This window comes from Phaethon aethereus (assembly GCF_964289735.1).
Source record: "Phaethon aethereus genome assembly, chromosome: 12".
NCBI classification, from domain to species: Eukaryota; Metazoa; Chordata; class Aves; order Phaethontiformes; family Phaethontidae; genus Phaethon; species Phaethon aethereus.
Genome location: NC_138588.1, coordinates 15,833,343 through 15,846,353, shown reverse-complemented (window position 1 = coordinate 15,846,353; position 13,011 = coordinate 15,833,343). Strand labels below are relative to the sequence as shown.

The following is a 13,011-nucleotide window of genomic DNA, read 5'->3' as shown; positions in this document are numbered from 1 at the left end:
CAGTTTTGTATGTGTAAGGTCAGTGGCTTATCAACAGAAAGGAGTGGAGGACAAATCAGAACTGAAGTCTGAGGAAAGGGAATCTAGCTAAAGGTTTCTTCTCTCCAGAAGGATATTCTAAAGTAAATAAATCAGTATTTCCCAAGATTTTTTATTGAAAAGAATTTCCAGCCTGAGAGATTTCATTGCAGCATTGGATGAGAGGAGACGTGTTGGGTTCCTTTGCATCTTCTTGAAGAGCAAAAAGGGTTTATAAATCAGACTTCTGGGAACTGTTATCTCACAGCTTCTTCTAACAAACACAACAATTTGTTTTAAAGGCTTTCACCAAAGATGTCATAAGTGGTAATCCCTATGTTGTAAGTGGATACTTAATGTGATTTAACTTAATGCTGATGATGCAAAGCTATTCTCCCCCAAAGCCCATTAAGAACATCCAATTTTCTGGTAGACTACCACTGCTGCTTACTATCGCAGAGATAAGTGACTGTTTAACCAGGACAATAAGGAATAGTTTCAAACCAAGGCTGCAAAACTGAGTGGCCACAAAACTGGTCTTTGTGAAAGTTCACATTTCGAATGCAAATGTCACAAGCTGAATTTTTTTTTTTAGGAGCAGTTTGAATTTCTGTATGTACGGACATGTACATACAGGCACTTGCAATCACCTTAATGAGCGTACTGGTGAATATCATTTTTTATTATATTAGTAAGCATGGTCTAGGTAGAAAAGGGCCAGTGCAAGCCATTTATGTAAATGGAATCGAGTTTTATTTCATGTCGCCCTAAAGTGCAGAGAATTCTAACGGTTTATCCAAGATAATTCTTCTCACACTGCATGCTTATTTGTTTGTTTGACTTTTTGTGGATTCTGTATGTGCAGGATGACATGAAAGGAAATGACACCGGCACCATTTAGCAAAACATGCGAACAGTAATATTTGAAAATATTCAGGATGCAAAGTAGAAGTGAAGGCAAACTTTCCAGGAGCTTATGGCTGCTCACTTGGGTCTAATATAGCGTTAGCACTTTGCAGGTCAGTGGCTCTGCTATTTGTCTCTGACCTAACAGATCTGGAGTTCTTCACATCAAAACCAAGTCTTGCTGAGCTGAGATCAAACGTGTTAAGGTAAGGATCTTGCCAGTGATTTATCGTGCCAGGGAGGGTGATCAGGCCATAAGGGGCCACTGCAAATGAAGTTGACATTCCAGCAATTTCTCATGTGTAGTTATAAGGTGATTTTCTCAGATGGAGCTTTTAAGTAAAAATAAATTTGCCTGTTGTATTTTTCTGTGTTGCCTATAGTGCTTGAAATCTTAGTAGCAGTATTTATTTATGCAGTTTAGTTAATTTCTAGGTAAGAACTTGTTCTCTGGTGATGAACATTTAAAATGTCAGTTACCTACAAGTGATGATCTGCTAAATTCTTTTAAATGGCAGAACACGTTTCCCATGTACAGATAAATAGACCACGCTGTTTTATGTCACACATAAAGAGCACACAAGACTTGCAATGCACAAACGATGCAGAACACAGGAAAACTACACAGACTAATTCTAGTCTTGTTTGTACAAACCCCTCCTCATTCCCAGCGTTTCAAGTGAGTGCTTGTGGAAGGGTTTTCAGGATCAAGTTCTTAATAGCCACAACTTCATTAAAGCCTAATGACAGCCCAATAATTGATTCTGTAAACAAATACTCCCTCTTCTCCACTCCTGATTTAATGGATTTTTAGAAATCTTTATTTCATTTTTAAGTTGCAGTTAAGTGACATCAAGGATCGTACTCCATAAAAAACACTGCCATCGCTACCCAAATCATTCAGTGATGGCTTTTCTTTTGTTATTAGTGGAAATGCAGAGCATACTTAATTTTTTAGTTATCTTGGCTTCAGAAACAAGGTTTTCTGACGCAGTATTAAGAAAGACAGTAAATGTTCTTCTCTAGCAATTAAAAAGAGCTCCACAAGTGAAAGGATAAGTAAAGCCTAGGAGCTTAGTTCTTAAGAATACATGAAATATTACCTGAACTATGGGAAAGTGTTATTGCTCCTGTATTGTGCTACTAACAGCAGGTAAATTCTTCATTAGCTGAAAAAAAGTAGAAATTACTTTGAGGAAGCCTTAAGTAAAGTTTCTTCCCACAGGTTTAATAAGGCAGCCAAAAGGAGTAAAATGTTTGTGGTGGGTATAGTTCAACAGACAATACAATTGAAGTTTCTTCTCTTTAGGTTAATTTTCTTGAACAAGCAGGCGCAAAATAATCCCTTTAAAGAGACTGAATTGAAATAACGGATGCTGTGTCAGCATGTGGCACAGTGCGAAACTAAAATGGAAAAGGACACCATCATAGTTTTGCAGCCTGGGTTTTGTGCAGGAAATACTTGGGGGGAAGGAAGAAAGTAAGCATGCTACTGCGTGTTATTAAGACTTATTTAATCTTCTTAACTAATTACTCAAACTTCCTAATTCAAAATCATACAAACAAAAATGTTAAGATAAGCTGGGAGTTTTTTCAAATGGGTGCCCCCTACAGATTAGAAAATAAACATGACAGGTTTCCCCTGTCTGATGTGCTGCCATTTGCAAAAGAACAGACCCAACTCCCAGAAAGACAGAAGACTAATTAGGACAGGAAGACAGGCAGGTCAAACATTTGGTGTGAGGGATTTGGGACATAGTGGAGAAAAAAATCATGTTACATTCCACTTTCACAGCAGATTGACAGGAGGTTTCAAGCTCTTTCTCCAATTCTGTTTGCTGCTCAGAGACCCTGGATTCCCCCAGTTTCTCCTCCCAGTTGCACCCATTTCCCTGTGTACCACTCCCCAAAGCTATCCTAACTGTGAGCTGGCTCTGCGGGGATTTGCCGTATCTACCTTTAAGCACCTAAACAAGAGTCTAGAGGAGTGGGCCAGTGTAACAGCCACTGGAGAGACAGGCCCTTATGGGAGGGGTAACTGAGCACGCCTGAGGCAGTGGGTACTGCCCTGAGGGAGAGCCGAGACCTCTCCTCCCAATCCACGGGGACTGGAAAGAGACTGAGCTTCTGCATTAGATGCAACCATTAGGTGCTAGATCATATGAATTCTCCTTCAGCTTATGTCTGCCACATTGATGTCTGACTTTCTTTACATGCACTGAAATGCTACTGGGACCTTGATGTATTCACCTATTTTAAATACTGTTGGTTCTGATCCAAAGTCTACTCATGTCAAGGACTGCTTCTGATTTCAGTAGGCTTGGCTGAGGCCTTGCTACTTTGAAGTTACATCCAGAGAAGCTGAACATGCCAGTCTTCTCATCCAGGCGTGTACCCTTGACACAGGACTCGGGTTGCGTAAACGTAATTCTACTAGATTTTGACGTACTGCTGTGCTGACAGCGAAATCAGAGCAGCCTCGTTTACTTCTTGTGCATTTTTTTCCCGATTCCACTTTTTTATCCTCCTGCTGTAGTGTATTTGTAAATGTTTAAAATTCTCCAGCCCTCTCAGTACACTCTGAAGTTTGGATTCTGGACTTCTTGACTGAAAAAAAAAACATGCTTAGGTTTATGAAGGAAACCCCCATTTATGGTAGACTGTGTCTAAAAGCCATGACATTATCCATCTGGCTCTGAGGTCCAAATGAGTTTTTAAAAAACGTGAACACCCCGCAACACAGACAGCTTGAGAAAAGAGCTCTTCTTCCTTTTCAAATGTTGGTTTGTTGGGGGTTTTTTTGGGGGGGGAGCATGAGGTAAGGAGAGGGAAGGAGCCAGGACAACCCAACACGTTCTGGTTTTGTTTGGCTTTCGCAGACCTCACGGACTCTAGAGCAGGTGTCAAGTTTCCAGTGAAACAGCTCTGTCTCCCAGTACAAACATCCCTCTGGAGGCTGTTGCTATTGCTTCCTTTTCATCAACTGGGGCCTGATTCAGATCCCACTGAAGCCAGCTGGACTTTTCCTTTTATTTTACTGTGGGTGGGATTGGACCTCTAGTGGCTGAAAACCAGCTATGTCCACAGGAGCTTGCCTGCCAGAATTAAATTTAGTGCAAGGTTCAGTGTTACTTATGTACAGTTCGCTGTTACTCTTCTGAAAACAATTGCAGTTCCTCCACAGTTGAAAGCCATCTTATTACAAGAGCCAAAATCTGAATAACTTCTGCAGGACTAATATGGCTCTGTGGTAACTATAATGAATGACATGACAACCGTTTCTGTTTGTATCCTCAAGCCAGCCAGACTGCCTTGATTTACGTAGGTGTAGTATTTGCAAGCAATGCAGTCATTGGCACTGCCCAACGAAAGGCTCATTCGCTATTGCCTTGAGAAGCAGGTTTCTGCACTGAGAACGTTTGGGCAGCTTGGCCTCAAAGTCTGTGGCCCGTTACTCATGATTTGTGAACTGCCAGCAAGGCGCAGTGACTCTTGCTGTTCACCTGAACAATCCTCCCTCTTTAAAATAAAATAAAATGGCACTGCATATCAATCGCTGGCCAGTCAGCAATCAGTCTGCTGGGGTTGGCTTTTGCTTTCCTAGTGCCTACTTATAAACCAGGTTTTTGCCGATTCTGTAGCCAGCTGTTGGTTTCTAGTCACTCCCAGGAGTGCGCCGCAACATGCTCTGGCTAGAATGTGAGAGGTTTGTTGTAGCAAGACAGCCATAAAAGTGAAGGAAAACAAAGCTTGAGAAAATAAACAAGCTACACCTCTGATTGGCAATCCCTTCCACTTCATTCCCTTACAATCGTACTAATCGTTAGGACTCTTGAAAAGTTTCCAAAGGGGAGGAAATGAAGTTGCTGAGATGGGAAAGGATATGAAATTTCCTGACCAGACTGAGGCACAGGTGCCCGGTATCTGTGATGTTATGCAGTATTTACCAAGGGAAATGCTGCTGCTGGATTTTTTGCATGCCTCTCGAATTGTTGTATGTCCATTTGTCCCTCCCCCAAAAAGTGCCAGTATGTATTTCTTAATGCCTCCAGCTATGAGAAGATGCTGAGGGCCAAACAGCTGCGTACTTTATAAAGTACAGTACTCTGGCATCCGATGCCCCCTCCCCCATCCTTGCAGATTTAACGTCAAAGGCTCTCTGAGGGGAAAGTCACATATGAAAAAAAGATCTTTGATGGAATGAAACTATAACCAGCTACTAAATCAACTGAGTTAGGAAATTCCCATTCCTTCCTCCATTCATCCAGAACCCTATCTCCTGTGGGAAGCCATTATTATTTGGATGTTTAAATCCTTTTCCTGTACCAAAAAAACATTTCTGGAGCTGTGACAGCACAAAAACGTTGTTTATTAAATCCATGGGAAAGTAATTCCACCTCCAAGGAGCTGAATGCTAGGCCACTGTCTGTCCACTGGCTGAAGTTCACTCTTACACAGCTGGGGAGCCTGAAGAAAATGTCTGATGACATCATCACTAAGCAATATCAAATTAAGAATGTAGATCATAATTTCACTCACACATCATTTGAGAACATTTTCAAGAAAGGAAATGAAAAGTTACATTGTTGCCACCTGTGTTGATTACTCTTAAGAATTAAAGGAGCCCAAATTACGTTTTTTCTGTGTTTTAAGGGCAGACAATACGAAAAGAGAGAGGCAGTGACCATGCAGGAACCCCCAGTGAATTTAAGAATCGGTTCCATTTTCCAAATCCAGGGCTAGCCCCTGGGTGAACATCAGAGGGAATCTGTAGTGCCACTAAACCAAATTTCATTCAATTAAGAGCTGCAAAGGAGGTATTATTTCTGTGCTGCATTTTAAGTAATTGTATTTATATGCGCATGCACAAAGATAGTTGTTTTGTACTTCCTCAGTGGTAAATAGTGATGAAAACACAAAATCCTATCCATTTCCTTCCTGCTCTAAATTTTGCTACTACTGCATTGCAGATTAGATGGCTCAGCCCAGTTCTGTACACGTCCCTCTCTCTTTGAATACTTATCACTCCAATTACCTGCATGGTTTGAAATGAACATTAGGTTGCTAATTATTAGTAAGCCAACTGGGACAGATGGCTACTTAAACAAGATTTTGTAGTTGTTTATTTGCAAAGCTTAATTTGCTTTGCTTTATGCTAAAAACATTTACTCTCGGCTTGATATCAAAACTGATGAGCATCCAAAAATGCTATTGAACTCGGTGCCTAAAGCTTTTGGAATGCAGGTCTTATGCAAACGCAATACATGATTTCCTTCCAACTACCTGTCAGCAGAGTCTCAAAGTAACTTGAATTTTTACAAGATAACTTTGAATTTTACTTTTCCTTTGTATACTTTTTTGTATGATATGGCATCTCAAAGGCTCCAAACAGTTATGTGCCCTGTCGGACGGGTCAGATTGCTTCCTTGGTTAGTCTACAGAACTCTTGTCAACTGTGGCTGTATGTAAGTAACTGTGGGCCGAAGTGGAACCTAGCAAATACATGATGGGACCATTATCTTGCAAAGTTCTATCAAAAGGTCTGTAAGACGTGTGTGTGTGAAAAAGAGGTTCTTTTTCCTCATCCCAGGAGGGATGCGCCTGTTCTTGTAAACAAATGCCACGCTCTCTCCATCTTTCATTTGGAAAGGAACAGAAATTATCAAGAGACCTTTGCAACAAGATCCCATGAGAATGATGACACTCCAAGGGCACGTTCACGGGGCAACTGGGAGCTTCCAACCGCACCTATTACACTGTAAGGCCTGTTTGAAACTTCCCCATCCCGCACAAATACCTCACCCACCCGCTACCTCAGCTGCTGCCCCGTTCTGCATGTTGCCTTAGGTAGCTTTGCTGGTGAACAAATAGCATTTCGTTTCCTCCTTAGACCATTGTACAACAACTACAGCCAGATTCCTCACTTACAGGAGACATTGTCTGTTTTGCTGGATTTGTTCTTGGCCAAATCACTGTACTGACAGGGACACCTAAGTAAAACAGGAAGGTTTGCCTTTTCTCTTTCTGCTCTGGCATTACTGCAGTTATTGGCTCTACTGAGAGTAGATGCCAAACTAAATGTTCATGTGTTCCAAAACTTGTCGAGTGTTCCCTTCCGCTGTTTTGGCACAGTTTTGTTGATAGCACCCAACAGGCCAGATTATTTAACTACTCACAATACCACATAGCAAATACATGACATACTACGTACTTTTTCTTTTCCTTACTGCAAATCACAAAAGGTAACACTAGGACTCAAACAAAAACAAATTACCTCAGTAAGTCCTGCAAAACTCAAGTGGTTAATCAGTTACCTTTTATTTACATATATATGCTTAATGCTGAATTAAGTTGTAAAAACGAAAGGCTGATTTATAGCCCCAGTCAGCCTTAATTAACATTGATTCCAGGGGAATAGTAAATGTGAATAGCCTTCACAATTGAGGTTGAACAATGAACTCACTGGGTGTTGTCCAATTTGTAGCATGATTTACATGGAAGCAAGCCCTTCTTTTTTCTAGGGTTACCCCTTTTTCATCTGGTGTTTAGGATGGGTTATATATAATCCATAGATAGGAACATTTGCTGTCAAATATTCTCCCTGATTTAGAGTTCGCCTTTACCATGGTCACTATAAATAAGGCAGAAAAAAAACCAATTTGAAGCTTTGCAGGGATTCCTTGTTCTTGCAATGTGTCATCGCTTGTCCATTTCATGGCATTTTTACGAAGTGGCCATAATGAAAGTCAGATTAAATGTACAGGATATATACATTTAATCAACAGCTATTGGAGTCAGTAGTGCTAGAAGAGTTATAAAAGCCCCTGTGAATGCAAATTTATTGCAAAAGAATCTGTGTCTTGGTGGTAGGAATATCTGCTGAATGGTACTACCTGACACAGAACACCTAAAACTTTCAAAAGTGAATTATTTCAGTGTAAGGTTTTGCTTGTAAAGCCGCCAGCTGCTGGATTTCAAGACTTGAAACTGTTCCAAAACATGGGACTAGGTACTTTATTTGTGCACTAGAGTAAACACTCTGATTTTACTGCCAATTTAAATGTGCTCAGTTTACCGTAATGAGCTTGTATAGGCAATACCTTGTTTATAGAAAGTGGAACAGGAAGAAACTAACATTAACCATTAACAGTAGCAATTTCTCTTGCCTTCAACTCTTACTTCATGCCAAATAGATCCTTCCCATGTCCTATCTGAAATACTTGCTATTACTGTTCTTTTTCTAAATCCATGGGATAAATGGAGCACTCAATAAAATAATATACCTTAGAGTACCAGTCAACTTGAATTGTAACGCGCTCTTGTAAGTCTAAGGCACTCTCTCTTATTTCTATGGGGAAATGTATTTTAAGAACAAATACATATCCTGTGTACTAGCAAACCTGATGATAGGTGTTTATCCCAGCAGAATGTTGTTAACATATTTTAATCTTTTTTAAAAAGAGCAGACCACTTCTATAACGGAAGAGTACCAAACTGCGGTTGCCACCACATCTCAGGTTCTTTTTCTCAACCTGTTTTATTCTTGCAAGATAGATCACACAAGGGACCTATGTGTTTATGTACATACTGTAACCTTAAACAAACATCCTTACATCTCCTTTGGCCATCTGCTCCCAAAGCTGCAAGCTTTTCTGCCTTCCCCTCCCTCCTCAGTGCACCCCCACACACTCTGGGCATGGAGATAACTCCATCAAACTCGGTTGGAAAGGATGACAGTAAAATCCTTCTTCCGCAGAGGTCACAGATCTCATTAGTTTTTCTTTATTTCACTTACAGTCTAGAAAGTGACAATGATCCACCAGAGGATTTTGGCTTATGATGGTGTTAGTCACTAGAGATTATACTGGTAATTCTTTCATTATCTTATTTTGGCTGGGTTAGCTCCAGAATGTCCTAACAGGGACCAGTACTTCAGTTTGCAAAGCAGTGTAATCACTGAGCAGGAAGACAACACCCACAGTCTGAAGGGCTTACAGTCTGTGGATATGAACAGGTTCAAGATAAATACAGTGTGCAAAGCAAGCAACAGATGGGTGATGGTGTGGTAGGGCCTGGGTTCAGCTACCTCTGAAAAACAAAGCAAAAAAAGGGGGGAGGGGGCGGGGAGTAAAGAAAGCACGGACTCTGAAATGGATGGAAGGGCACACAGCAAAGTGGCTGAGGCTAGAGGCATAAGGAAGATGAGGAAGCACAACAAACCATCCATAAAAGCAAAAGCACATGTAATTGTTGGTTTCTGTGCACAGTTACATTGCCAGGGTTTTTTCCAGGCAGGCACGGGTTCCTTCTGCCCATGTCTTCAGTCATCCGGACATGAGTCAGCCCCGAACCAGAAGCTATGTCACTGCAGTTAGTGTGGCACTGAGCCTGAGCTAATAAGCCCTGCTGAGAAGAACACAGCTACATGGCTTCCATTTGGCTTGGAGCATAGTTTGAGCAAGCTCATGTCTGCTAACAGAGGACTCTACGGACACATCTTCACCTTCATGTGCAAATATGTGTGTGCAATTTCCTTACTTTCTTTAAAATGCACAGGCACACCAGTGTCCTCACCGTGTTCTTTTCTTTTGTAGACACTTTATACCCTTTGGCATTGCACCTGCTCATCTTGAGCTTTCTGACCGTATTTTCTCTTGGCTGCTTTTTTTGCTAGAGTAGTGTTGGGGTTTTTTCCCAGCTCAGTTTCTCCTCATCAGTTTATGACAAGCTCTCTCCTTCCTTCCTTTCCTTCCTTCCTAGTATGTTAAAGCTTTGGTGCTCCTCTTTCCTTAAACACCCATCATTTTGATGCCAATGCTTTTTTTTTGCCGTCAGACAAGTTGTAAACACTTAAGTTAGAATAACTTTTAAATTATTTAGTTGGCAGGCTGGTGTGGCCGCCCTCATTGTACTATTCCAAGGCTAAAAGATTAGCAGATGATCTATAATCTTTTATATAGATACTATTCTTTGACTAGAAAAGACAGGTATTACATTCCATTCATTTCCACATGAAAAACATGCAATTTTTTTGTCCTGGTTTTGCCACATCTAACTTTGCTATAAAGAAAACAAAAAACCAACCAACAACCTGACACCATTTAAGCAAAGTCCTTACCTATGAACTGTCCTCCGTCATCTCCCTGAGCTCATCTGGCTGACCTGAGCCATGTACCAGTACAAAGGTAACAGCTTCTTTATCACACGGTAGTAAGACAGCAGAAAGTGCAAGATTAAAAAGGTGGTCAAGTACTATTCTGGGCAGGTTGGTTGTGATAGTTAGTCTACCTGACCAGTGGGACAGATTTTTGTCCCAGTGTCTATGGTGGTTCTGTGAGGAAACTGGACCGATATCTAATAAATCATTCACTCTTGTTCTGTAGCCATGATCTAAAAAGATAGGCCAGTTCCTACAACCCGAGTATCTCTGATTGGAACTGAGACTCCTGAATCTTTCAGAAAGTTCCTTGGCTTTCTACTCATTCACAGTTGTAAGATCTGTAGGAGGTATGGGGCTTTGCTTTGCTTTAACCACAGAAAGGTCCCTGTCTCTATAAACACAACTTAACTCTTCAGGCAAAAAAGGGTGGTGAACATTCCTTCTAAGTAGCTGTGAACTCGTGCCTCCAGTGAAGTCAGTGGTAAAATTTGTATTGCTTTCAATAAGGACAGAACCTCCCCTTACAGATTTAAAGTTGTATTTCATGGAATACAATGAAAGATCATTGATACCTGAACTCCAAGGAACCCATATGGTGCCTGGACTTTATGAATGCTTTCATTCTTAGAAAGATTTCAAGGGCAGGAAGAGTCTGAATACCTGGAAAACGTTTCACTCAGTCATGTTCCTAGAATGACTTCTTTCACATTTGCTAATAAATAATTGCATCCTGTTCTTGAAAGTCATTCAGTAGAAAATAACTGGCATGTATGCAGCTACCGGTAAAAATCGACTTTAAACTCATTTGTCATTACTTCTCTCAGGACAGCTGTTGTCAGCACCACCAAAATTCAAATCTGGTTTGCCCATGACCATTAGAATTATGTCAACACTAAGAAAATGTAACAATTTCCATTGTTCCAAGCAGATAAGCAAGTTAATTCTGTGCTGCAAGCCATCACTAGCGATAATCAACTGACTGTGTATTGAAGAACTGTGATGTTTGAGATTATTCAGCCTTGACTGGGTTGTATCAGTGACCAAATGTTTACTTACCGAATTGAACGATTTACTCCAAATCCCTGCCTTGTCTCTAGCAGTTTCAAGGCTTTTTCTGTGATACAGGTATTTCTTTTTTTAGTTTATTTGTTACAGTTTTTGAACTAAATATGAATGTCAACCAAGTTATTTAGAGTTTTACGTTGCTTCTATAATGACACTGCCACAGAGTACAGAAAGACATCAGGGGCTGACCCTTAGTCTGAACTCTTGAAACTGTAATTTTTACAGGCATAAATAAGTTTCAACTCTTCTGTAGTAGAATCTGCAGCCTTTCCCAGGAGTTTGTTGTTAGACACATTACTGTTCATTCATGCAGGAGGACTGATGAATTGTCGTCTTCTTCTAGATTTTCATCAATAATGAGTGGCAAAATTCTGAAAGTGGGAGAATATTTCCAGTATATAATCCAGCAACAGGAGAGCAGATCTGTGAGATCCAGGAAGCTGACAAGGTAATGCATCCCATGAATGGGTAGAAACGTCTAAATAGATGAAAGCAACAGGTCCAGAACAGCACTGTTGGACAGTTCTTTTATTAATTACAGTTCCAAAACCCATCATGTGACTAAGGCTGGACAACAGCAAATTACATAAGCCTGGTAATGTTATTTACCTCAGTGCCTTTGGTTTCTTCCTTCCTTCTTGACAGGTTGATACGGACAAAGCAGTCAGAGCAGCTCGCCTTGCTTTTTCTCTAGGTTCAGTCTGGAGGAGAATGGATGCATCGGAAAGAGGCCATCTTTTGGATAAGCTAGCAGACTTGGTCGAAAGAGACAGGGCAATTCTGGCGGTAAGAGGCACATGAAAATCAACAGTTAAATCGCCTGTCAGTTTTACATTCTGAAAGCAAATCAGCTCATAAATGTGTTAACATGAATTAGATTTGAAGACTACACTCAGCTTGGTGGCTTAGATGGCTGACTGTCTACTTAAGACCTGATCCAAAGCTCATAAAAGTCAACAAGAGTCTTCCAATTAACTCAAATGAGCTTTAAATTGGACATTAGACAAATGAACGGGTGTGCACCCACATATATGCCTGTTATGCGCACTTGTAACTTTTCTAAAATAAAAAATGGAAGACTGGGTGAAGTAAGTTGTGCAGATATTAATGAAAAGGCAGGTGAAATGCTTACTGACACTCAACTGGCAAGGTAATTCTGGGTACTGCACTATTTCGCTCATGTATGAAGCCATCTATCGGGTGGCATTGTTAATGTTGTTTTCCGCATGTCAAGTGCTTTGAACTAAGCTGGTGGACATCTTAATTCCAGCTTTGTCAACACTTAAATCATCTTACCACCAGTGTATACTGTAAAATCGCCACAGGGAGAAGGAAGTGCACAGCAAATCAAGTTTACTCTGCCTGTCATTTGATTTTTATTTCTAGAGCCAAGTTCTTTACTGAATTGCACTGCAGGCAATACCATTAATTGCTCTTGGGGATATAAGTCAGTGCAGAATTAGGCCTCCATTCTTCTCTATAGAAACTCATTTGACGGTTGGTGTGTTACACATGGGCGTACTTTGCCCGTTCTTAGTGATTTCTATTAGACAGCTATTGAGAATGAGTTAAGCTACTCAACATCTCAGGATATTTTATTGGATTCTTTTTGCTAAATGATCTTAGGAACCCCTAAGAGGATAGCTTATAAGATACTTTTAAAAATAGGAATATTAACTTAAAAATAAGGACATTAGCTTGTTAATTTATGAGCTTCCCTACAGGACAGTTTGTTTATTTGATGGCAATAAATAAACTGGCTGTACAGTATAGATATCTCAGACCTCAGCAGGAGTCCTGGCAGCCATACTGAGAAATTTTTATATTCACATCAATTATATAAAGAGGGATATGTCCACTCT

General features: G+C 40.5%; 1 protein-coding gene across 2 annotated transcripts in view; it reads left to right on the top strand.

Moving 5' to 3' along the window:
- ALDH1A2 (aldehyde dehydrogenase 1 family member A2) overlaps positions 1-13,011 on the top strand; it is a gene marked incomplete at both ends in the record, with an annotated part of 54,743 nt that overhangs the window by 12,856 nt on the left and 28,876 nt on the right. For both annotated transcript variants that reach the window (XM_082005305.1, XM_082005306.1), the window contains 2 exons: positions 11,493-11,597; positions 11,795-11,935. In XM_082005305.1, coding sequence (XP_081861431.1) covers positions 11,493-11,597; positions 11,795-11,935 — 246 coding nt within the window. The remainder of the gene's footprint in view (positions 1-11,492; positions 11,598-11,794; positions 11,936-13,011) is intronic.